A 23,088-nucleotide genomic window follows, 5' to 3' on the forward strand; every position below is an offset into this window, starting at 1 on the left:
CATCTGGACTTCCGCGCCAATTGCCCTCTGTGGCCGGGGCCCTCTAAATCCGGCCCTGCCAGAGCCAGCAGATCTGTTCCCTTAGCCAACTCCCGCGGCTGATTTTGCGAAAACCGGTATCTAGGCGGCCTTGGACTCCTCTCGGAAGCCATGACGTCTGTTGGTCCGACCAGACGGATAATCCAGAAAGGCTCTGGAACCAAGGGTGCTGGAAAATTGGTGGTGGACTTGTATTGGGTCTTCTGTCTCCTGGAGCATCAACGTTTGACCAGACTGGACCAAACGCATAAATAACATGGCAACAAGATCAGGTCAGAGGCTGGATGTTCTGTGACAGGAGATGCGCCTCCTGAAACCCCAAAGCCTTTTCACCATCTACAAGGCACAGCTCAGAAGTGTGTTGTAATATGTATTACTGGATGTAGAGCTCCTGCAATAATATGAAGATCAACACCATCTAGGATAACGGCCCTGTCCCACGGTACGAGTTAATTCCAAGAGCTCTCCCGAGTTTAAAAAAAATCAAACTCGTGGTAAGCACGGAGAATGAACGTAGCGGGTATGTCGGAGCTCGGGGACGTCTCTTAGCGGCTCATAACGCTAACGACAGGTACTCGGGAAGACTCGCTAATGGCAGGTAAGCTCGGGAAGACATGTTGAAAAATGTCCACGAGAGCCCCGAGTACCGACGAGCGGCCATTGCCGTAAATCTCCGAGTTCGAAACAGGGCAAACTCGGGAGAACTCTTGGAATGAGCTCGTACCGTGGGACAGAGCCATAAAGCAGCCTGCTGGCTGGGCACCCTCTCCAGCACCTAAACATTTGTTCCCTCTATTCGCGCATCATGGCTGCAATGTGCACCATCTATAACATGCATCGCAGCTGCTTTCCTGGGCTGCAATAAGAGGGATAAAAGAACAGCATTATGGAACATTCACATTTGCAGCTTCTCTTCCACGCTGCACACCAAATGACCTTGATGTGCTGCTGTTTGTTCATCTTCTGAAGTCTAAATTCTGGCGACTGCGACCCAAAACCAATGTTGTTCAGCAGAATGAGTGCAATGAGTCATGAGGCAACTCATCACTACCTTTCCAAAGCCAATTAGGGTTAGGCAATGAATGTTGGGCTTGTCAGTGACGATCTGTTGAAGTACTTAAGTCAGGTGTGAGACTTTCGACAGTCCATTTCAGATGCCTATATTACAACCATGAAGTTTTGAAAGGTGCTTTGTGAATACAAATTATTTATTTTCTTTGAGTGAATGTATAACAGTACATCACTGTCGGTGGCAGGGTGGCGCAACGGTAGAGTTGCTGCCTCTCAGTGCCAGCGACCTGGGTTCGATCCCGACTACGGGACCTATCTGTTCAGAGTTTGGACGTTCTTCTGATGACCTGCGTGGGTTTTCTCCGATATCTTCAGTTTCCCCCCACACTCCAAAGACGTACAAGTTTGTAGGTTAATTGGCTGGGTATAAATGTAAATTGTCCCTAGTATGTGTAGGATAGTGTTAGTGTGCGGGGGTTGCTGGTCGATGGTCTGTTTACACCATTGTATCCCTAAACTAAACAGGTAAAGGCCCACACTAGAAAGGTCCATCACAGGTGCAGGCCTACATTAGTACAGGCATTCTAGCGTGGGAAAAGACTGAACCATCTAACTTATCTACGCCTCGAGTCAATACCCCTGCGCCTCGAGGCAATACCCCTGCGAATCATCCATGCCCCTCTTCAAAGCCTCCCACATCTTTCCTGCAAGCAGAACTGAACACAATGCTCCAAATGTGACTGAACCAAAGTTTTACATAGTTTTACACATGGTTTCCTGACTTGTATACTCAACAACGCAACCAAAGTAAGCATATGTGGTGTACACCTTCACTGCCCTATCGACTGTGTTTCCACTTTCAGGGAGCTATAGGCTTGCACCCTAGAATCTTCTGTACATCAGTGTTCCATCGGGGGGGAAGGGGGAAGGGGGGGAGGGGTACCCCCATTAACTGTTTCCTTTAACATGGAGGCCTCACATCTTTTTATGAAAGAGAGTATTACTTAGATGGTGAGGAATCTGTTCAAATATAGAATGAACAATTCCACAGAAGGTTTAGTTTAGTTTAGAGATACAGCGCAGAAACAGGCCCTTCAGCCCGCCGAGTCTGTACCGACCTGCTGTACTAACACATTTAGACCAAGCCAATTAATCTGCGAACCTGTATGTCTTTGGAGTGTGGGAGGAAACCGAAGATCTCGGAGAAAACCAACGCAAGTCACCGGGAGAACATACAAACTCCGGAAAGACAGCGCCCATAGTCGGGATCGAACCAGGGCCCCTGGCGCTGTAAGGTAGCAACTCTACCGCTGCGACACCATGTCACCCATGAAGAGATCGAGGTTAAATCAAGAGGTATTACAATTGTGACGTGTTTGGTTATTTAAACACATTGATGACTCTATTTGTAAACATGGTTCAGGGAGGGAGGAAAGCGTTTGGGTAAAAGTGATTGGTATCATAAATAAGAACTGGAGGAATCATAATGCCCTTGAACCTGATCTGATATTTATTACTGTTATGGCTGGTTTGAAATTTTTTGGGGGGGGGCCTCCTTTCTGTTTTTTAAAAAATTATTTTGATGGTCCACTAATTTTAAAGTATAACTGATGCCTTTGTTTTGTATAAATTTAGGGATAGAGTGGAATACAGAGATTTGTGGGGGATATGGAGCTGCAGAGGAATTGTACAGAAGATGGTGGTATATTGTGCAAGGACATGGTTTAAATGAATAGATTGTAATATTTCAGTGCAAGTCCTTCACTTTCAATCCTTTATGTAAGGTATCAGCCTGGGGCAAGCTACGCACAAGCTCGGAATAGATAATGTCCTTCAGAAACCAGTGGAACTGCACTTTATTTCACCCTATTTTTTGGTCTTTCTGCATTATCTTGGGAATATTGAAATACTCCAATCATATTATTGTTCCCTGTCTTCATGTTCCTTTCCTGAATATATTTGGTGGGAATTTGCTAGAGTATCTTGCAGAGTGGGACATTTGCTACATAGAACATGGAATGGTACAGTACAAGCACAGGCCCTTCGGCCTACAATGTCCATGCCGAACATGATGCCAAGTTAAACTAATCACGTTTCCTGCACATGATCTATATTCCTCCATTCCTTGCATATCTATGTGCCTATCCATAAGCCTCACAAATGCCACTATTGTATCTGCCTTCTTCACTACACCTGACAACTTGTACCAGGCAACCACCATTCTCTGTGTAGGAAAAAAACAACCTGCCCTGCTTATTTACTTTAAACTTTGACCCTCTTACCTTTTTCATTTCCAAACGTGAGCAAATCCTATTCCCGAAGAATCCTCGATTAGCATCTCTACCACGGACACGAGGCGTTATGGTTTAGAATTCCATGGACTATCTCTACTTCCCTTCTTAAACAAATGAATAACACTGGCCACTCTCCATTCCTCCGGGACCTTTCCTGTGATTAGAGAGGATACAATGATCTTCGTCAAGACCCCTACAATCTCCTCTCATGCTTCTCTCAATAGCGTGATGTGGATGGCCTGGGGATTTATCCATCTTACTTCCCTTCAAGAGTCCCAACATCACCCCCTTCTTGACCTTAAAATGCCCGAGTATATTAGTATTCCCCACACTGATGTCACTGCCCTCCATGGCCTTCTCCTTGCAAAGTACTTATATAGTATCTCACCGACATCCTCTGACTAAAGGTACATTCTCTCCTTTATCTTTGAGCGGTTCTATATCCTTCAGCTTGTAAGTTCTTTGTCCAAATTGCTGTAACTGTGAGTCGGTGATGGCGATGTGGATGACAGGACGGCACGGAGATTCTTGATTAGTACTGGTGTCGAGGGCCATGGGGAGAAAGCAGGAGAATTAGGGTGAGGGGGAAAGATAGATCAGCCATGATTGAATGACGGAGTAGACTTGATGGGCCGAATGACCATATTCTACTTTTGGAACATGAATTTATGAACATAAATTATAGCTACCTGCTTAACCATAGATTTAAAAAAAACCCAAAGGAAGGTAAATTGGAGTAAGATTGTGGGTTTTTTTTAAAAGGAGGAACAATGAATTGATTTAAGATAGAAAGGGAAAAACACAATAATAATGCGCAAACTCAAATTCACTTTTTGAAAACAATAAAACTCCATCATTTAAATTTCTTTTTTGTTATAGACAGTTGGACAGGCAGCCACTCGTGAGTTCAATGTGTAATTAATGCACAGATTCAACAATTTGTTCAAAGTATGTTGAATCTGCACATGATAGTGCTGGTTGGTGAGGAGAGACTGCCCAAGTCAAATGATGGAGGGGCATAGATGCACCAGTTGTGAGATTAGCTGGATCTAATTTAGTTTAGTTTAGTTTTTTTCACGTGTACCGAGATACAGTGAAAAGCTTTGGTTGCGTGCTAACCCGTCAGCGGAAAGACCGCTCCACTATATCCTCCTACCAATTTGCAAGTTATTAAAGTTGTGCACCATTTATGTACTTTTTCCCCGCATTAAGAACTAGCCTCCAATGTATTGAAAATGTCAAAGATGGATCCATTATGTTTACATTATTTGGAACTTCAGTCTACCGCTTCTGCCAAAGTGTCATGGCTGCAAAGATCATGGCCAAAGTGTAAGGTTTTGTGGGGGTGTAATGAATGTTTAATGGTAACAGTAACTGCACTCAATCTTTTATAGTTAGATTTTTGGTCATTGGGCCAAATTTTTTGAAAGCAGATATTTCACAGCTGCCCCACACAGAGAAAAATTTGCATAGTGCACTTAACAGTTAGAATAGTCATTGCTATTAATGCTTAACCAAATCCAGCATAATATAAACGACTGTGTATGCAAAGATTAAGATTTTTGCAGAATTATCAGGTCACAAAATTACTTGTACAGTGAGCAGAATCTATTGTGTAAGAAGGAACGGCAGATGCTGGTTTACACTGAGGATAGACACAAAATGCTGGAGTAACTCAGCGAGACAGGCAGCATCTCTGGATAGAAGGAATGGGTGACGTAGAAACATAGAAAAATAGGTGCAGGAGTAGGCCCTTCGAGCCAGCACCGTCATTCAATATGATCATAGCTGATCATCTAAAATCAGTAGCCCGTTCCTGCTTTTTCCCATATCCCTTGATTCCTTTAGCCCTAAGATCTAAATTTAACTCTCTCTTGAAAATACCTAGTGAATTGGCCTCCGCTGCCTTCTGTGTCAGAGAATTCCACAGATTCACAACTCTCTGGGTGAAGAGGTGTTTCCTCATCTCAGTCCTAAATGGCCTTCCCCTTATTCTTAAACTGTATCCCCTGGTTCTGGACTCTCCCAACATCGGGAACATTTTTCCTGCATCTAGTCTGTCCAATTTTATGTGTTTCTATAAGATACCCTTTCATCCTTCTAAATTCCAGTGAATACAAGCCTAGTCGACCCATTCTTTCATCATATGTTAGTCCCGACATCCCGGGAATTAACCTGGTGAACCTACGCTGCACTCCCTCACTAGCAAGAATGTCCTTCCTCAAATTAGGAGATGAAAATTGCACACAATACTCCACGTGCGGTCTCACCAGGGTCCTGTACAACTGCAGTAGGACCTCCTTGCTCTTAAACTCAAATCTGCTCGCCATGAAGGCCAACATGCCATTAGCTTTCTTCACTGCCTGCTGTACCTGCATGCTTACTTTCAGTGATTGATGTACAAGCACACTCAGGTCTCGTTGCACCTCCCCTTTTCGAAAACCAAAGAACTGATTGTAGACTTTGGAAGAGGAAGGTTGGGGACCCACAATCCTGTTTACATCAATGGGACGATGGTGGAGAGAGTCAAAAACTTCAATTTCCTGGGCGTGCATATTTCCAAAGATCTTTCCTGGACCCAGCACACTGATGCAATCATAAAGAAAGCACATCAGTGCCTCTACTTCCTCAGAAGATTACGAAGATTTGGTATGTCAAAGATGATTCTCTTCAACTCCTACAGGTGCACAGTAGAGAGCATACTGACTGGTTACATCGTGGCCTGGTTCGGCAACTTGAAATCCAGGAGTGGAAAAGACTGACCTACCCACCATCGAAAGGATCTATCGCAGTCGCTGCCTCAAAAAGGCAGCCAACATCATCAAATACCCACACCATCCTGGCCACACACTCATCTCACCACTGCCATCGGGAAGAAGGTACAGGAGCCTGAGAACTGTAACGCCCAGATTCAGGAACAGCTTCTTCCCTAGAGCCATCGGGCTAACAAACACTACAACCTCATAAGCTATGAGCTACAATAGACTATTATTATTATTATTATTATTATTGCACTGTTATTGTTTTGTTTTTTTCCTGAGTTTTTGTTTTTGTTATATTATTTATTATTACATATTCTGTTGTGCTGCAGCGAGTAAGAATTTCATTGTTCTATCTGGGACATATGACAATAAAACACTCTTGACTCTTCAGATAATAATCTGCCTTCCTGTTCTTGCCACCAAAGTGGATAACCTCACATTTATCCACATTACACTGCATCTGCCAGGCATCTGCCCACTCACCCAACCTATCCGAATCACTCTGTAGCCTCATAGCATCCTCATCGCAGCTCACACTGCCACCCAGCTTTGTGCCGTCTGCAAACTTGGAGCGGTTACATCTAATTCCCTCATCTATCGTTAATATATATTGTAAATAACTGGAGTCCCAGCACCGTGCCTTGCGGCACCCCACTAGTCACTGCCTGCCATTCTGAAAAGGACCCGTTAATTCCTACTCTTTGCTTCCTGTCTGCCAACCAGTTCTCTATCCATGTCAATACCATACCCTCGATACAATGTGCTCTAATTTTGCATACTAATCTCTTGTGTGGGACCTTGTCAAAGGCTTTTGAAAGTCCAGATACACCACATCCACTGGCTCTCCCTTATCCATTCTACTTGTTACATCCTCAAAAAAATCCAGACGATTAGTCAAGCATGATTTTCCCTTCATAAATCCATGGTGACTTTGACCGATCCTGTCACTGTTTTCCAAATGCGCTGCTATAACATCTTTAATAATCGACCCAAGCATCTGCCCCACTACCGATGTAAGGCTAACTGTTCTATAATTCCCTGTTTTCTCTCTCCCTCCTTTCTTAAAAAGTGGAGTTACATTGGCTACCCTCCAGTCCACAGGAACTGATCCAGAGTCAAGATAACATTGGAAAACCAAGGCGTCCATGATTTCTAGGGCCACCTCCTTAAGTACTCTGGGATGCAGACCATTAGGCCCTGGGGATTTATCTGCCTTCAGTCCCAACACTTTACCTAACACCATTTCCTGAGTAATATGGATTCCCTTCAGCTCCTCCCTCCCACTAGATCCTCGGACCCCTGGTATTTCTGGGAGATTGTTTGTGTCTTCTTTAGTGAAGACAGCACCAAAGTACTTGTTTAACTGTTCTGCCATTTCCTTGTTTCCCATTATAAATTCACCTGTCTGACTGTAAGGGACCTACATTTGTCGATTTCGGGTGACGTTTCGGGCGAAGACTTCTTCAGACTCAGGGGAGGGGGAAACACAGAGATATGGAAGGGTAAATTGTGAAAACGAGACATCAAAGGGGATGAAGATCAGGGAGAATGTAGAATAGATGATTGTTAGCTAGGTGACAACAAAGCGTACAAAGATAAAATGTAATCAGGGTCAGTCAGACTGGTCGGAGAACTAGGATGGGGGCGGGATGGAGAGAGAGGGAAAGCAAGAGTTACTTGAAGTTAGAGAAGTCGATATTCATACCGCGAGGTTGCAAGCTGCCCAAGCGAAATATGAGGTGCTGTTCCTCCTGTTTTTATTGATATCCATGTACATACAGTGTGATGCTGTAACATTTCTCTGCTTTGGAGTGGCATATCAGTCCGTCCAGGATCAATGCAAAGATTATTTTTATGCTTAAAACCTTGTTTCCAAAGAACTGTGTAATCTTACAAGCTTTTGCAACAAATCTGTTATTTTAAAATTGTAGCAGTATTTCAACGACTTTTCCCAAAACTGTGCAGGAATTTGTGAGATCAAAATAGGGCTGGTATTCTGAAATACAAGTTGGAGGTTACTGTTCGTTGAGTCAGGGGTCCTTTGACTTCTAAAGTTTGCTGTGATGCATCTACCTACGCTCTGTAGTCACGCATGAAGAATACCTGGCAAAATAGTCATCTGTTTGTGTAGCCTCTCAGGAATCAATGCCTTGAGGAGAGAGCTCAGAGTTTGAAATCTATGGAAGTGTGTGCTTCTTCATTAACTTTCTCAATTAACTTCTACAGATGAGTGTGCTAATCTTCTGCCATTTGATCTTCTAGGCATTTGATAATAAGGATGTTTTTCACTGAGTAGGTACATACGTGCCAAGGAGCAGTAAAGTTGGTAGTAAAAACCCTATGCACTGAAGTAGGGAAAAACGATACAGTGGGTCATGGATACAATCGATTATTAGACCACTTCACTTTATTGAGTGTGTGGCAAGTTACTGGAGAGTATTCTGTGGGATAAGATGTATGTGCATTTAGATTTAGACTGGCTGATTCGGGATAGCCAGCATGGCTTTGTACGTTGTGCATGGAGATTGTGTCTTATGAAGCTGAGCTTATTGGACAAGTAACCAAAAAGGTTGGTGGGGTCTAGGCCGTTGATGTTATCCATATGAACTTCAGCATATGATCCTGCATGGTAGGCTGCTCTGGAAGGTTAGGTGGCATGGGAACCATGGAGAGCTGGCTGACTGGATAGAGAATTGGCTTCATGGAAGGAAGCAGAGGGTGATGGTGGAAGATTGTTTTTTGGACTGGAGGTTTGTGACTTGTTGTGTGCCTCCGGGATTGGTGCTGGGTCCATTGCTGTCTATAGCTTAAATCAATAATATGGATCATAATGTAGAAGGCATGATGAGTAAGTTTGCAGATGACACCAAGATACTGAAGATGGTTATCAAAAATTACAGCAGGATCTTGGTCAGTTGGGCACGTGGGCCTAGGAATCGTTAATGGAATTTAATGCAGATAAGTGCGAGGTGTTGCATTTTGGGGAGTCAAATGAAGGGAGGACATTTGAAGTGAATGGCTGGGGCCTGTGAACTGTTGTTGAGCAGAGGGATCTAGGAGTACAGGTACATAGCTCCTTAACAGTAACGTCACAGGTTGATGGGGTGGTCAAGAAGGATTTGTCTATATTGGCCGTCATCAGTCAGGGTATTGAGTATAGAAGTTGGGATGTATGTTACAGTTGTATAAGGCATTGTTGAGGCCACATTTGGTGTTCAGTTTTGCTCAGTTTTGCTCACCTTGCTGTAGGAAGGATGTTGTTAAGTTAAGGTTTAGGTGAATATGTAAGTCTCGTGTAGGTGGTCGGCATGGGCAAGTTGGGTCAAAGGGCCTGTTTCTGTGTTGCATGACTCTATACAGGGATATAAAAACATTACTGAAAGGAACTGCAGATGCTGGAATCTTGTGTAGAACACAGAGTGCTGGAGTAGTCAGCAGGCCGGGCAACATGTATGGAGGACATTGTTGGGTGACATTTCAGGTCTGAGGTAGGGTCATTGCCAGAGATGTTGTTTGACCTGCTGGGTTACTCCAGCTCCGTGTAATATAGAAAAGGGAAGCCTGACTCCAATAGTACTTCATTGCTAGACACAAAAAGCTGGAGTAACTCAGTGGGTCAGACAGCATCTCTGGAGAATAGGAATAGATGACATTTCGGGTTGAGACCCTTCTTCAGACTAAAAGCCCTGTCCCACTGTACGAGTTCATTCAAAGAGTTCATTCAAAGAGCGCACCAGTAAATGAGGAATTAGGGGAGCGCACCAGTAAATGGGGAATTAGGACAGCAGCAGTGATAGTCATTGATTGTGTTATGTTATGCACGGATATTACACTGGTGTGAACTTGTATAATACGCTGTGCAGCAAAACTGGACCATGAGTTTAAGATCAAAGATTTGCGTGTAAATTGATATGACTGATAGACACAAAATGGACCCTTCTTCAGACTCTCTCCAGAGATGCTGCCTGTCCCGCTGAGGTACTCCAGCTTTTTGTGTCAATCTTCGACAGATTGGGTTTGCTGTAAATGTCTGTATGTTAATATGTGTGTCTTTTCCTCTTGGGCATTACTTTGTTTCTGTTGGTGGCTCCACATTTTATGATAGCCTGAAGTGTGATAAAGCTTTTACCTCAGCAGTTTGATTGTCAGTGCTTGTTTACCTCATTGTTAAATAAATATATTTCTTACTATCAGCTTGATGTCTGCAATTCTTCATTAACACATCACTACAAGATGAATGTCTCTAATGTTATCCTTCTCATGCTGAAACACAAAATAGTTGAAGGGAGGTGATATAACCACATTTTCATTAAATTTCATTTTTGAGTGTTCAGGTCCATCAATTGTTGAGCTATTTAAACGTTTGAAAGTTTCACCTCTCGGTAGAAAATAAAATAAGCCAATCAGCACGGTAAATGTGAGACAAAGTCTTTATTCCTATTTGACAATATAAAAAGACGACTTCTTGCACATATTGAGAGAAGGTGCATCACACCAAACATTTGTCTATAAAAGGGCCTCGCAAACACGAAAATCAACAAATGAGGCACGATAGATTATTTTAAACACATTATATTCATTAACCTCCGCAACAAGCCTAAACTCAGGCATTAAAAGGGACAATGCAATGTGCTAAATGGCAGGTTTTGCGGACGAACATCTTATAGGAAGCACTTTTCAGAGGACAACACTAGAAAGTCAGCTTATTTGCTATGCATTTCTGCTAACATGCTGTAGTGTTCCTGTGGTCGGCTACCCATCAATATAGCTGTCCTGCCACGGCACACTCCCCAATTGTGAATTGTAGTAAGCGCAGAGATGGCCTCTTTGCTCTTTCACACCCAGTGAGACTTCCTCTTAATTCTCTTTTTAATTAATCTCTCCCTTCTGCCTTCACGCAAGCGTCCTCGATGCACATAGTGGGCTGCTGCATACAGCGCGTGAATGAAAAAAACCACCATCCTGTACTCGAAACTACTTAGTATAGGCATGTCTCCAAATGAGCCAATTCAACCAAGGGAGGATATTTATAGTGTGAAATTTGTGCCACGTGTAGTTCACAATGTTCATTCAAGATTTAACGGGAAAGCTCGGGAGACGGACAAGTCACTCGCACAAATAACGGAAATGCCGAGTACCGTGGGAACTCTTTATCTACACCATGTTATATCATGTGATATCGTGCTTGACCACGACCACTTCACTCTGGTTACATCTTGCGTCAAGTCGCCCCGTGAAAAAGCGCCATTACAGGGAATTACCGTGTTTGAAATTTGTTGCAAGAAGCTGAAATACTAGAATAGCAGGTTTCAAATTGATTTTGTTAACGTGTGGCAGAATAATACAGGGCCATGCGTGTAGTCCTCTGCTCAACTGATATCTTGCTGGAAATAAAAAAAAATTGTGGAAAAATGAAAAATTATACCCACAAACTTAAAAGTAATGATCTTAATTTTTAGAACTAGAAAGCTTGCAAAAAAGGTGTAACGATCAAGTTAAGTTTTTACTTTGTATAAACTAAAGCTAAACAAATTTACTCCAGTGGACTTTGATCTTTTTTTCTCTCTTCCAAGCACTGATTCTTCTTTGTCAAAGTAACCAGCAACTGGGTGCTTGCAGGCTCTTTCAGGAGCATCACAAATGTCAGCTTAATGTCTTTACCTTGTGAAATAAAATCACCAACCTATAGAATAACATATCAGACAAGTGATTGTAAACAGTGTCTTTAAGTACATTAAATGGGAGGAAACATTTAGGGAGAAGATTTAGAACCTGCAGTCAAGGCAGCTGACGTCAGGGGTGCACAGGAGGTCAGGTTGGATCATAAATCAATTTTATCTTTAGCTACAAGATTTTTCAGCCGGAAGAGTGGCAGGATGTAAATTAAGGAAGTAGCAATCAGGTGGACAGTGAGATTTTATTTGAAATGCTTCTGATTTTATATCAAATTTTCCATGTTTGCAGTGGCTTGTTTGTGTCATTTTGAAAGTCTGACTGACACTGAGCCAATTGTGAATATTGAGTTAAGATTCCATCTGTGCGACATAGCAACTACCAAATCTGGATTTCTCTCTTAAGATCACAGCTGCATATTCTCTATTTACATGGGTTTAGTTTACCAAAATATAGATAATATCTCCAACGTTGATCGCATTAATGTCAATGATATTGACGCGCAAGAAGTTACAAGAATATAAAGTAGGTTCAGCACATGACTGATAATTAATTATTTTAATCATTTGGCACATGTACAATTCATTATATAAAACACTTTATAGTATGTATTTATATTTCCATTCTTTAAAGCACTGTATCATATTTGCTAATGTACTCTTGGCAACTAAATCACATTAAGTAAGAAGAGTACATTTGTTCTGTGGACAATTCTGCCAAATATTGTACAATCAAAAGCCCCTTTTCCCAACTTGTTTTCTGTCATTTCAGAATGTTAAAAGAAATGCTTCAATTTTTTTCTTAATAGTTTAAGTTTAAGTTTAGTTCAGACAGAGAAACAGCGCGGAAACAGGCCCTTCGGCCCACTGAGTCCGCGCTGACCAGCGGTCCCCGTACACCAACACTATCCTACACACACACACACTAGGGACAATTTACAGTCTTTACCAAAGCCAATTAACCTAACAACCCTGTACGTCTTTGGAGTGTGGGAGGAAACCGGAGCACCCGGGGAAAACCCATGCGGTCACGGGGAGAACGTACAAACTCCGTACAGACAGCACCTGTAGTCAGGATTGAACCTGGGTATCTGGCTCTGGCGCTGTAAGGCAGCAACACTACCGCTGTACCACTGTGTCGTTCTTCATTTCTTCTTAATAGTTCTTCTTAATAGTTTCTTAATAGTTCCGTTGTCATGTTATGGAGGCAGTGTGGGCATTCCATAATAGCTGTTTGTTTAAAAAAAAGATGGAGCTAATGCTGTCCCAGTTGTGCATGTGGAAAATATTTCAATTGGTTCTGGCCTTTTCTTCATGAATGGCAGTGTGGTTACCATGGGAGCACGTGTTATTCAGTAGATACTTCTCTCTGGTGGGGAAAGAGTTTTTTATTTCATTTTAAATATTTGATGCGTGATTTCAAGAAATCAATGTGTTGTTTTTGGATGAAGCAAAGCAACCTGAATATAAAATTCCTTTTGCTCAATAAAAGCTTTAATCATTTGTATGGAGCTTCTCGTATACTCAACATTTTTTCAACGTGCTTTTTTTGTGTGTGTGTATAGAAATTTATCGAGTTTGAAGATGCGCTGGAACAGGAGAAGAAGGACCTTCAGACACACGTGGAATCTCTGGAGCTGCAGAGCAGACAGCTGGAGCTCAAGTCCAAGAACTACGCCGACCAGCGTAAGTTTAAATGTAGAAGCAAGAAACTGGAGGAGCAGGTTCACAGAAAAAGACCGCAAGTGCTGGAGTAACTCAGCGGGTCAGGCAGCAGCTCTGGAGAACATTTTGGTTCGGGACACTGAAGACTGATTGTGGTGGGGGAAGAGAAAGATGGAAGAGAGGAGGGGCAGGACAAAGCATGGCGAGTGATAGGTGAATACAGATGAAGGTTGTTTTATAAGGTAGACAAAAGTGCTGGAGAAACTCAGCGGGTGCGGCAGCATCTATGGAGCGAAGGAAATAGGCAACGTTTTGCTCCATAGATGCTGCCGCACCCGCTGAGTTTCTCCAGCATCTGCAGTTCCTTCTAATTGCTGCCTATTTTGCAACTCTTCTATCCTTATCTCAAGCCTTTTGTCTCTTCATCTCTGGCCTTTGTCCAATCATCTGCATATCAAAAATCCCTCTCGCCATTATCGATCTATCACTCGCCACGCTTTGTCCTGCCCCTCCTCTCATCTAGCTTTCTTCACCCCCCCGCCATTCTTTCCCTGAGCTCAATCAGTCTGGAGAACAGCCCTAACCCGAAACATTAGCAATTCATGTTCTTCAGAGATGCTGCTTGATAGCACTTTGTGTAAGTTTAAATGTGTTTTTCAATAGAAGGCTGTAAAGAGAACCATAACCTGGCAACTCCAACTTGTAATAATGTATAACCTTGATCTTAGTTCATTATTCCAAGGTGCCACACAGGAGCTATTATCATACAATGTTTGTCAACAAACCCTTTAACACTGAACATCGAACAGTCTAGCACAGGAACAGGCCCTTTGTCCCACACTGAACATGATGGCAAGTTAAACTAATCGCATCCACCTGGACATGATCCATAACCCTCCATTTCTGCAGTGCCTTTCAGTGCCCTGGTTTGATCCAGACTACTGGTCCTGCTTGTACGGAGTTTGTTCGCTTTCCCAGTGACCTGCTTGGGTTTTGTCCGGGATCTCCGGTTTCCTCCCACACTCCAAAGACGTACATTATCTTGGTAAAATTGTTAACTGTCCTGTGCATAGGATAGTGCTAGTGTATGGGGATCGCTTGTCGACGTGAACTCAGTGGGCCGAGGGGCCTGTTTCCGTGCTGTATCTCTAAACCAAAACTACATTTTGAAAAGATATTTGTGCAAAGTGGCCAAATCTTAATTTTTGGTTAGAGAGGAAGAAAGGTTGAGGGAGATAATTCTAGTGTTTGTGGTCTTGAGAGATGAAGCCACCAGCCATTGAATGAAGGAAATGAGGTCAGTGCCAGAATTCACAATTAGATATGGACAATGGGAGTACAGGTATCACGGAGAATTATGAAGGTTTGAAGACATTATGGACAGGCTAGAATGAGATGCGGAAGATATTTAAAAATAGGGAAGAGATTTTAAAATGAAGCAATTAATATCAGCAGTGCAGGAATGATGGGTGAACAGGACTTGGTGTAAATTAGAATTCTGATAACAGAGGTGAGGTTGTTAGTAAGAAAATAAATTGTTTGCCAATTGGTTATCCATTCCATGCCAAATCTGACTTTATCTTATAATACGTAATGGGACCTTGTTTCATCTGCTGCTGCTTTGGTTATTATTCTCAACTCCATTTTATGGCTACTTGCTTCATACCATGAATTTCATCCACATATCTGTGCCAATACTAAATTTGCCTATGTCAATTTCCATAATACAACCTGATTCCTTTCTATTCAGCTCCTCTGCTATGTATAATCCATGTCAGACTTGTGTTCAGTCTTGACTCTTCCAATTGTATTTGGCACATGTGCTGTAGCTTCTGTAAAGTTGAGGTCATCCGAACTTGTCCCAAGATGCTGTCGCCATTTACTCCTACGGTCACTGACCTATCCATTGTTCCAGTGGCAATGTCATGATTTTAAATTTTCCATCCTTGTTTCAATGGTATTTATTACCTTGTAGCCTCCACCTTTGTGTCTTGTTTCAGCCATAAACTCTTCCGAGACACCTGCTTCCAACTCCCTACTGGAATCTAATTGCTCTGCCACTGGTTTCTGCTGCCGACATTAAGCTTTGGAAACCTGATTCTAATTCCTCTCCACTGCGTCATCTCTCTTTCCACTTGTTAACACTTGCCATCCTTTTCTAGTATCCTGTGTAGTTCAGTCCCTAATGCTGCTCTCATGAAGCAACTTGTGCCATTTTGCTTTGTCAAAGATGCTCACCAAACATACTGCAGTTTTTGTTTTCTGTCATTGCATTGGTTTTGAGCTCAGCACGCTTCCCAGCTCTGTTTGGTCGTGATCTGGATAGACAATATTTTTTAAATTTAGATTTTTGCTCATTTGATACTAATTGACAGCTAACAGATGGAAATCCATCCAACATCCACTATCACCTTTTATTAAAATTGTATTTGGTTGTATACTTTCCATTCGGATGCATTTTGTTGCAAATGCCACTGTCTCAGTCTTTTTCCATTAAGTCTATGCTGTTTCACCATCACGTTAATGTCACCCAGTTCAATCTGCCTACTCTTGTTGATGATACCATCCCATAGCTTCCCCTGAGTCTTTGGTTGTAGCAGCGAGAGACCTCATGTGGTGGAGTTAGGAGATGGTGGAACTCCTTTAAAATTAGCAATTTTCTTGAACTTAAGGCAGAGAGAGGATAAATCCATCACCTTATGCAGATTTTTTTCAAAACGGGCTCATCGTTACCTTTGGTTTATTCTGTAGCTCCAACGGCTAAAATCGTGCACCAACTACCTTGGGATTATTGGAAGGGCAGATTATTGAAGCTCCGTCTTGGCCTTGGGGAAACATGCAATGAGCACTGCACTAGTTACTGCTACTTGCTGCCTGCCTGTAGATGGCAAAACATAATTTTGTTTGTTTCTCGCTTTCATTGTTCATTGTTTTGAAAGAAAATTAAATTTTGAAAAGCACACATTTGTGGTGGCACGGTGGTATAAAAGATAGAAACATAGAAAATATAGAAACATAGAAAATAGGCACAGGAGTAGGCCATTCGGCTCTTCGAGCCTGCACCACCATTCAATATGATCATGGCTGATCATGCAGAATCAGTACCCTGTTCCTGCTTTCTCCCCATATCCCTTGATTCCGTTAGCCCTTAGAGCTGTATCAAACTCTCGCTTGAATACATCCAGTGAATTGGCCTCCACTGCCTTCGTTGGCAGAGAATTCCACAGATTCACAACTCTCTGGGTGAAAAAATGTTTTCCTCATCTCAGTCCTAAATGGCCTTGCGTTATCCTTAAACTGTGATCCCTGGTTCTGGACTCCCCCAACATGGGGAACATTTTTCCTGCATCTAGAATTGTATATGTTTCTATAAGATTCCCTCTCATCCTTCTAAATTCCTGTGAATATAAGCCCAGTCGATCCATTCTTTCATCATATGTCAGTCCTTCCATCCCGGAAGTTAACCTGGTGAACCTTCGCTGCACTCCCTCAATAGCAAGAATGTCCTTCCTCAAATTAGGAGACCAAAACTGCACACAATACTCCAGGTGTGGTCTCACCATGGCCCTGTACAATTGCAGTAGGACCTCCTTGCTCCTATACTCAAATCCTCTTGCAATGAAGGCCAACATGCCATTAGCTTTCTTCACTGCCTGCTGTACCAGCATGCTTACTTTCAGTGACTGATGTACAAGGACACCTAGGTCTCGTTGCACCTCCCCTTTTCCTAATCTGACACCATTCAGATAATAATCTGCCTTGTTCTTGCTACCAAAGTGGACAAACTTATATTTATCCACATTATACTGCATCTGCCATGTATCTGCCCACACACCCGACCCATCTAAGTCACCCTGCAGCCTCATAGCATCCTCCTCGCAGCTCACGCTGCCACTCAGCTTTGTTTCATCTGTGAACTTGGAGATGTTACATTTAATTCCTTTGTCTAAATCGTTAATATATATTATAAATAACTGAGGTCCCAGTACTGGGCCTTGCGGCACCCAATTAGTCAATAGACAATAGGTGCAGGAGTAGGCCATTCGGCCCTTCCAGCCAGCACTGCCATTCAATGTGATAATGGCTAATCATCCCCAATCAGTACCCAGTTCCTGCCTTCTCCCCATATCCCCCGACTCCGTTATCTTTAAGAGCCCTATCTAGCTCTCTCTTGAAAGTGACCAGAGAACTGGCCTGCACTGCTCTCTGAGGCAGAGAATTCCACAGACTCACAACTCTCTGTGTGCAAAAGTGTTTCATCTCATCTCCATTCTAAATGGCTTACCCCTTATTCTTAAACTGTGGCCCCTCGTTCTGGAGTTCCCCAACATGGCGAACATGCTTCCTGCCTCTTAGCGTCTCCAAACCCATAATAATCTTATATGTTTCAATAAGATTCCCTCTCATCCTTCTAAATTCCAGAGTGTACAAGCCCAGCCGCTCCATTCTCTCAGCATATGACTGTCCCTCCATCCCGGGAATTAACCTTGTAAACCTACGCTGCACTCCCTCAATAGTCACTGCCTGCCATTCTGAAAAGAACCCGTTAATTCCTACTCTTTACAAAGTTTTTTTGAAAGTCCAGATACACCACATCCACTGGCTCTTCCTTATCTATTCCACTTGTTACATCCTCAAAAAATTCTAGAAGTTTAGTCAAGCATGATTTCCCCTTCATAAATCCATGCTGACTTTGACCGATCCTGTCACTATTTTCCAAATGTGATGCTATTACATCTTTCATAATCGACTCAAGCATCTTCCCCACTACCGATGTCAGGCTAACTGGTCTATAATTCACTTTCTCTCCTTCGTTTCTTAAAAAGCAGGGTTACATTAGCTACCCTCCAGTCCACAGGAATTGATCCAGAGTCTAAAGAACATTGGAAAATGATCACCAATGCAACCATGATTTATAGAGCCACCTTCTTGAGTACTCTGGAAGGCAGACCATCAGGCCAGGAGGATTTATCTGCCTTCAGTCCCAATAGTTTACCCAATACCAGTTTCTGACTAATGTGGATTTCCTTCAGTTCCTCCCTCCCTCCAGATCCTCGGTCCCCTAGTATTTCTGGGAGATTGTATGTTTGTGTCTTCCTTAGTGTAAACAGAACCAGAGTACTTGTTTAACTGGTCTGCCATTTCCTTGTTTCCCATTACAAATTCACTTGTTTCTGACTTGTAATGGACCTACATTTGTCTTCACTAATCTTTTCCTCTTCACATATCTAGAGAAGCTTTTACAGTCAGTTTTTATATTCCCCGCAAGCTTTCTCTCATGCTCTATTTTCCCCCTCTTAATTAACCCCTTTGTCCTACTCTGTTGAATTCTAAATTTCTCCCAGTCCTCCTGTTTGCAGCTTCCTCTGGCCAATTTATATGGCTCTTCCTTGGATTTAACACTAATTTCCCATGTTAGGCACGGTTGAGCCGCCATCCCTGTTTTATTTTTACGCCTGACAGGGATGAACAATTTTGTAAATCATCCATGCGATCTTTACATTTTTGTCATTGCAAGACAGTGCTGTTTCCCCACAGGGACAGCAAGAGGGTGTCAATGTGATCTCTGGGCCTTTCAGGCAGTGCTGGTCCTTGTGATCGCTTGTTTTTCTATCCGGTGCCCCAGTTTCCTCCCACATTTGAAAGAAGTGCTGGTAGGTTAATTGGTTAGCGTGAATTTCCTTAGTGTAGGTTAATTGCTAAAGAATCAATGGGAGTAGATGGACATGTGAGAGGTAGTAAGTTCCAGGAAAATGACAAAGGATTGGGCCTGATGGGGTTACTTTGCTGGGAGATGTCACGGAACTGAAGGGGTGAATGGCAGCCTTCTGTGTCATGAGGAATAGGTTCAGTTTCTGTTCATCTGTTTCCCACCCATCGTGAATTTAATTCTTAAAATCCGTCTGATTTCTAGATGCAGTGTGATTTTGTTAGATGGGGTTCTTTATATCGAATCCAATTAATACGAGTCTCATTCAGCTTTGTGCTGTCGTTGCAGTTACCAGACTGGAAGAGCGGGAGGCAGAGATGAAAAAGGAATACAATGCCTTACATCTGAGACACACTGAGGTAAGAGACCGACAGTCAATACTCGCATGAAAGCAGCTAACTTGTGACAGTGCATAAGCCTGAGGCAGCAACAAAGTGTCATCGTGGGGATGACCTGAGAGGTGGACTTTGGTGTTTTGTAGCAAGGTGCAGCTCCACTAACCCTAAGTTGAAACACATGGGAATAAAGTTGCATGTTCAATGTTAAGTATAATTTTATAGGGAAGGCACCAATTGTCCTTCATAGAAACCATCGATATTTTTTGTTGTCGTTCCATTCTTTTCTACAAATGTAAATTGGGTATTTTCAAGAACAGGCCGCTAGTCTTTTTGACCAGATTACCTTAATGGTTAAAATTGAAAATGCATCCTCTTGATGTACCGATTTTGTATTTAATTATGCTAATCAAGGTGATCTACATCCCTGAATATTAAATAATATTCGGCACTGCAGCTAATCATATGATAAGTAAAAATGTAATTAATTTTGCTTCAGATTGTAGAGATCTTGCTTTATGCTCTTGAAAAGTAATATTGCCCCAAGATAGTTTGAAACCATTCCCAATATTTCTGGTATTTTGTTGGAGCAACGTGTTGTAAGTTGGATCAGCAGTGAGGCAGCTTCGAACATGTGGAAGGAGCAGGAGTCTTCAATCCCTTGTTGGGGTTGATGAGGCAGATTTACATATTATCTGCTCCCTGCATCCTGTTGTGATCATAACCTCACCAGAAATAGGAAGTATATAGGTTTCTGTAGTCAATACATGTGTCTTTAATTGTAAATATTTCTTACTTTCAGGCCATTTCTTTACCTGAGCTTGAATGTTTTTTACTATGGTCCAGGTTTGTGTGTACTAGTTGGGTTTACACGGATAGATCGACGTGCAAAGTCACAAGATTCTAGGGCCAGTCTAACCTTGGAATTGTCCATTTTTCCCAATTTCCTTCCTGTTCATTTATTATTATCTTGATTCAGAAAGATAAGGTCCATATTCTTTTATATTTTGAAACATGTGAAGCAATTAAATCCCAAAAGGACTCAACAGGGTTGGTGCTCGCAACTCCACTAATCTTTATGAAGTTCTGAAATGTAACACACTTGGTGGGGGCTCTGGAACCAAGAGGCATAGCCTCGAGATAGGAATTTTTGTTCCTCTCAGAGCTGTGGAATATTCTACTCCAGGCAACTGTGAGTCATTAAATATTTACAAAGTTGAGGTGGATTTTTGTGCAATAGCAGAATAAAGATTTATGGGGATCATGAAAGAAAGTGGAGATGAAACCAAAAATCAGTTCGGCCATGGACTTACAGAGGGGGGGGGGGGGACTTTCTGAACAGCAGATCAGACTCGTGGAGCTAAATAGGCCTTATTCCTTCTCTGGACTTCTGTTATGATTCCTTTCCTCCTTGGTCCCTTGCTTGTTTGTTAAAATACTTCATAGTTTGGTGCTGGATCACTCGCCCAAACCTTTGCTCAGCAAAGCAGGAAGCATGGGTGAGAAACCTAAACACTAAAAGAGCTTCAGGTGCTGGCAAACTGAAATAGAAATTGGAATGCTATAAACGCACAACAAGTCATCTGGGGGGGGGGGAGAAACAGTTGATGTTTCAAGACGATGACATTTCTTCAGAATCAAGAAAGCATATTTTATAATGCAAAGAAAGACAAGGGGTGGAGAGAACAAGGGTAATTTAACATGGCCCTCTCTTGTTCATCATGTTCTCCTGGCCTCAACCTTATGATGGACAATTACTGTTCATCAAACCTTCCCTTTCTCCTAGACCTCATTCCATCAAAAGGACCAGAAAATGCAGTAGGCTGTTCCTTGGACTTGGGATCCAAAATCGATCTTTAACGTGCCTTGGAAGTATTTGTAGATGTAGCTTTACTCTGTATCTATTCATGCTGAGTTTACTTTCCAGATTTATATTCCCAGTACTGGGAGAATGATGACATTCATTTGAACTGGGTTTAGAAGGGTCTTGACCTGAAACGTCACCTATCCATTTTCTCCAAAGATGTTGCTTGATCTGCTGAGTTGCTCCAGCATTTTGTGTCTATCTTTAGAAATAAACGTCACAATTGAAAGGAAGTAAAACAAAGACCCCGGGGACTACAGCTGCTGAGGTCTGGAACAAAAAATAAACAGCTGGAGGATCTCAGCGGGACAGGCAGTATCTGTGGAGGGAAATGGATGGTCAATGTTTCTGGTCAAGACCCTCCAACTGGACAAAGAGTAGAGAGGAAGTACCTGTATAAAGAGGTGGGGTAAGAGGTGGCACGCTATATCCAGGTGAGGAGGTTTGTCTTGATCTCTCACCACCGCTAGGGTGAGACCATTTAAGGTGAAACCAAATGCAAACTTGGGGATAGCACCTTGGGGATAGCATCTACAACCTGATGGAATGATTATTGAGTACTCTAGTTCAGGTAATGTGCTTCCCCTCTGTCTCTGCCTCCCTCCTTATCTACCGAGATCCTCCCTCACATACCCTTCAAACAACCTACCCCCTCTCACCCAGTTCCTTCCCATCCGCTCCATCGGCCCATCACCCACGCACTCTTCTCATCGGGGTCCCTTCCACCCCATTGTTCCCATCTTCACACCCAACCTCCTTTACTTGTCCCACGTTCCCATCTGCATTCCCTGGTTACCTCAACTGATCATGTTCCAGTCTCTATTGCTATCTCCACCACCACCTGAGTCTATCCACCAATCCATCCCTTCTCACTTCGATCCACCAACTGCTTTCCAGCTTTTGCCCCACCTTTTTAAACTGGTTATCTCCCCTACACCCTCAGTCCAGATGTCGGGGGGCCTTGACACGAAACGTTAACTGTCCATTTTCTTTTCATACTGCACCAGAGAGGTGGAAGCACATTCCAGACTGCCACGTCCATGTGATGGTGTTGTGCTGCTTACGTGACCTGTATGTCCATCAAATGGATGGAGAAAAATGATGTGGCATTATTTTGGAGGAGGTCGGCTAATTGGTTTAACAGGTAGTGCTGCTGGCAGAGCTTGCACATTCTCTCTGTGACCACATGGATTTCCCCGGCTTCTCCGATTCCACTCAAAAATATGATGAGAGTTACACCCAGTGTCACTGGATGACTGGAACTGAGGGGAGTTGATGAGTATGTGAAGGAGAGTAGGCTCAGTGGTGGCACGCACTGTCAACCGGGACAACCTCAGATCTCTCCAGCCTGCCCCCATCCCTCCACCCTCTCATAATGCCAACTTTGCCCTCCTCAACACCAGGTCGCTCAACAACAAAGCCCTTGCCCTCCATGAACTAATCCTTGACAACACTCTGGACTTCCTTCTGCTCACTGAAACCTGGCAACAACCCAATGTCTTCTTCTCCCTCAATCAAACATCCCCACCTGGATTTAATTACATTTCCAAGCCCCGCCCCTCACGCCATGGAGGTGGCCTCGCTGTTATTTTCAACCAGAATTTTCGTATCACTGAACTCGCCCTCCCCCCAGTAGCATCATTTGAATTCCTCGCCTTCAAAGCCCTTTCCTCCATGACAGTCATCCTCATTTACCGGCCACCTAAACCAAACCCCTCCTTCCTATCTGACTTCAC

At 42.9% G+C, this 23,088-nt stretch overlaps 1 protein-coding gene across 10 annotated transcripts in view; it reads left to right on the top strand.

Moving 5' to 3' along the window:
• The window catches only part of mapk8ip3 (mitogen-activated protein kinase 8 interacting protein 3), a 187,120-nt gene that overhangs the window by 31,329 nt on the left and 132,703 nt on the right, over positions 1–23,088 (top strand). For all 10 annotated transcript variants that reach the window (XM_033040352.1, XM_033040356.1, XM_033040357.1 and 7 more), the window contains exons 2-3: positions 13,344–13,464; positions 19,442–19,512. In XM_033040352.1, the coding sequence (XP_032896243.1) occupies positions 13,344–13,464; positions 19,442–19,512 (192 nt within the window). The remainder of the gene's footprint in view (positions 1–13,343; positions 13,465–19,441; positions 19,513–23,088) is intronic.

This window comes from Amblyraja radiata, chromosome 22, assembly GCF_010909765.2.
Source record: "Amblyraja radiata isolate CabotCenter1 chromosome 22, sAmbRad1.1.pri, whole genome shotgun sequence".
NCBI lineage: Eukaryota > Metazoa > Chordata > Chondrichthyes > Rajiformes > Rajidae > Amblyraja > Amblyraja radiata.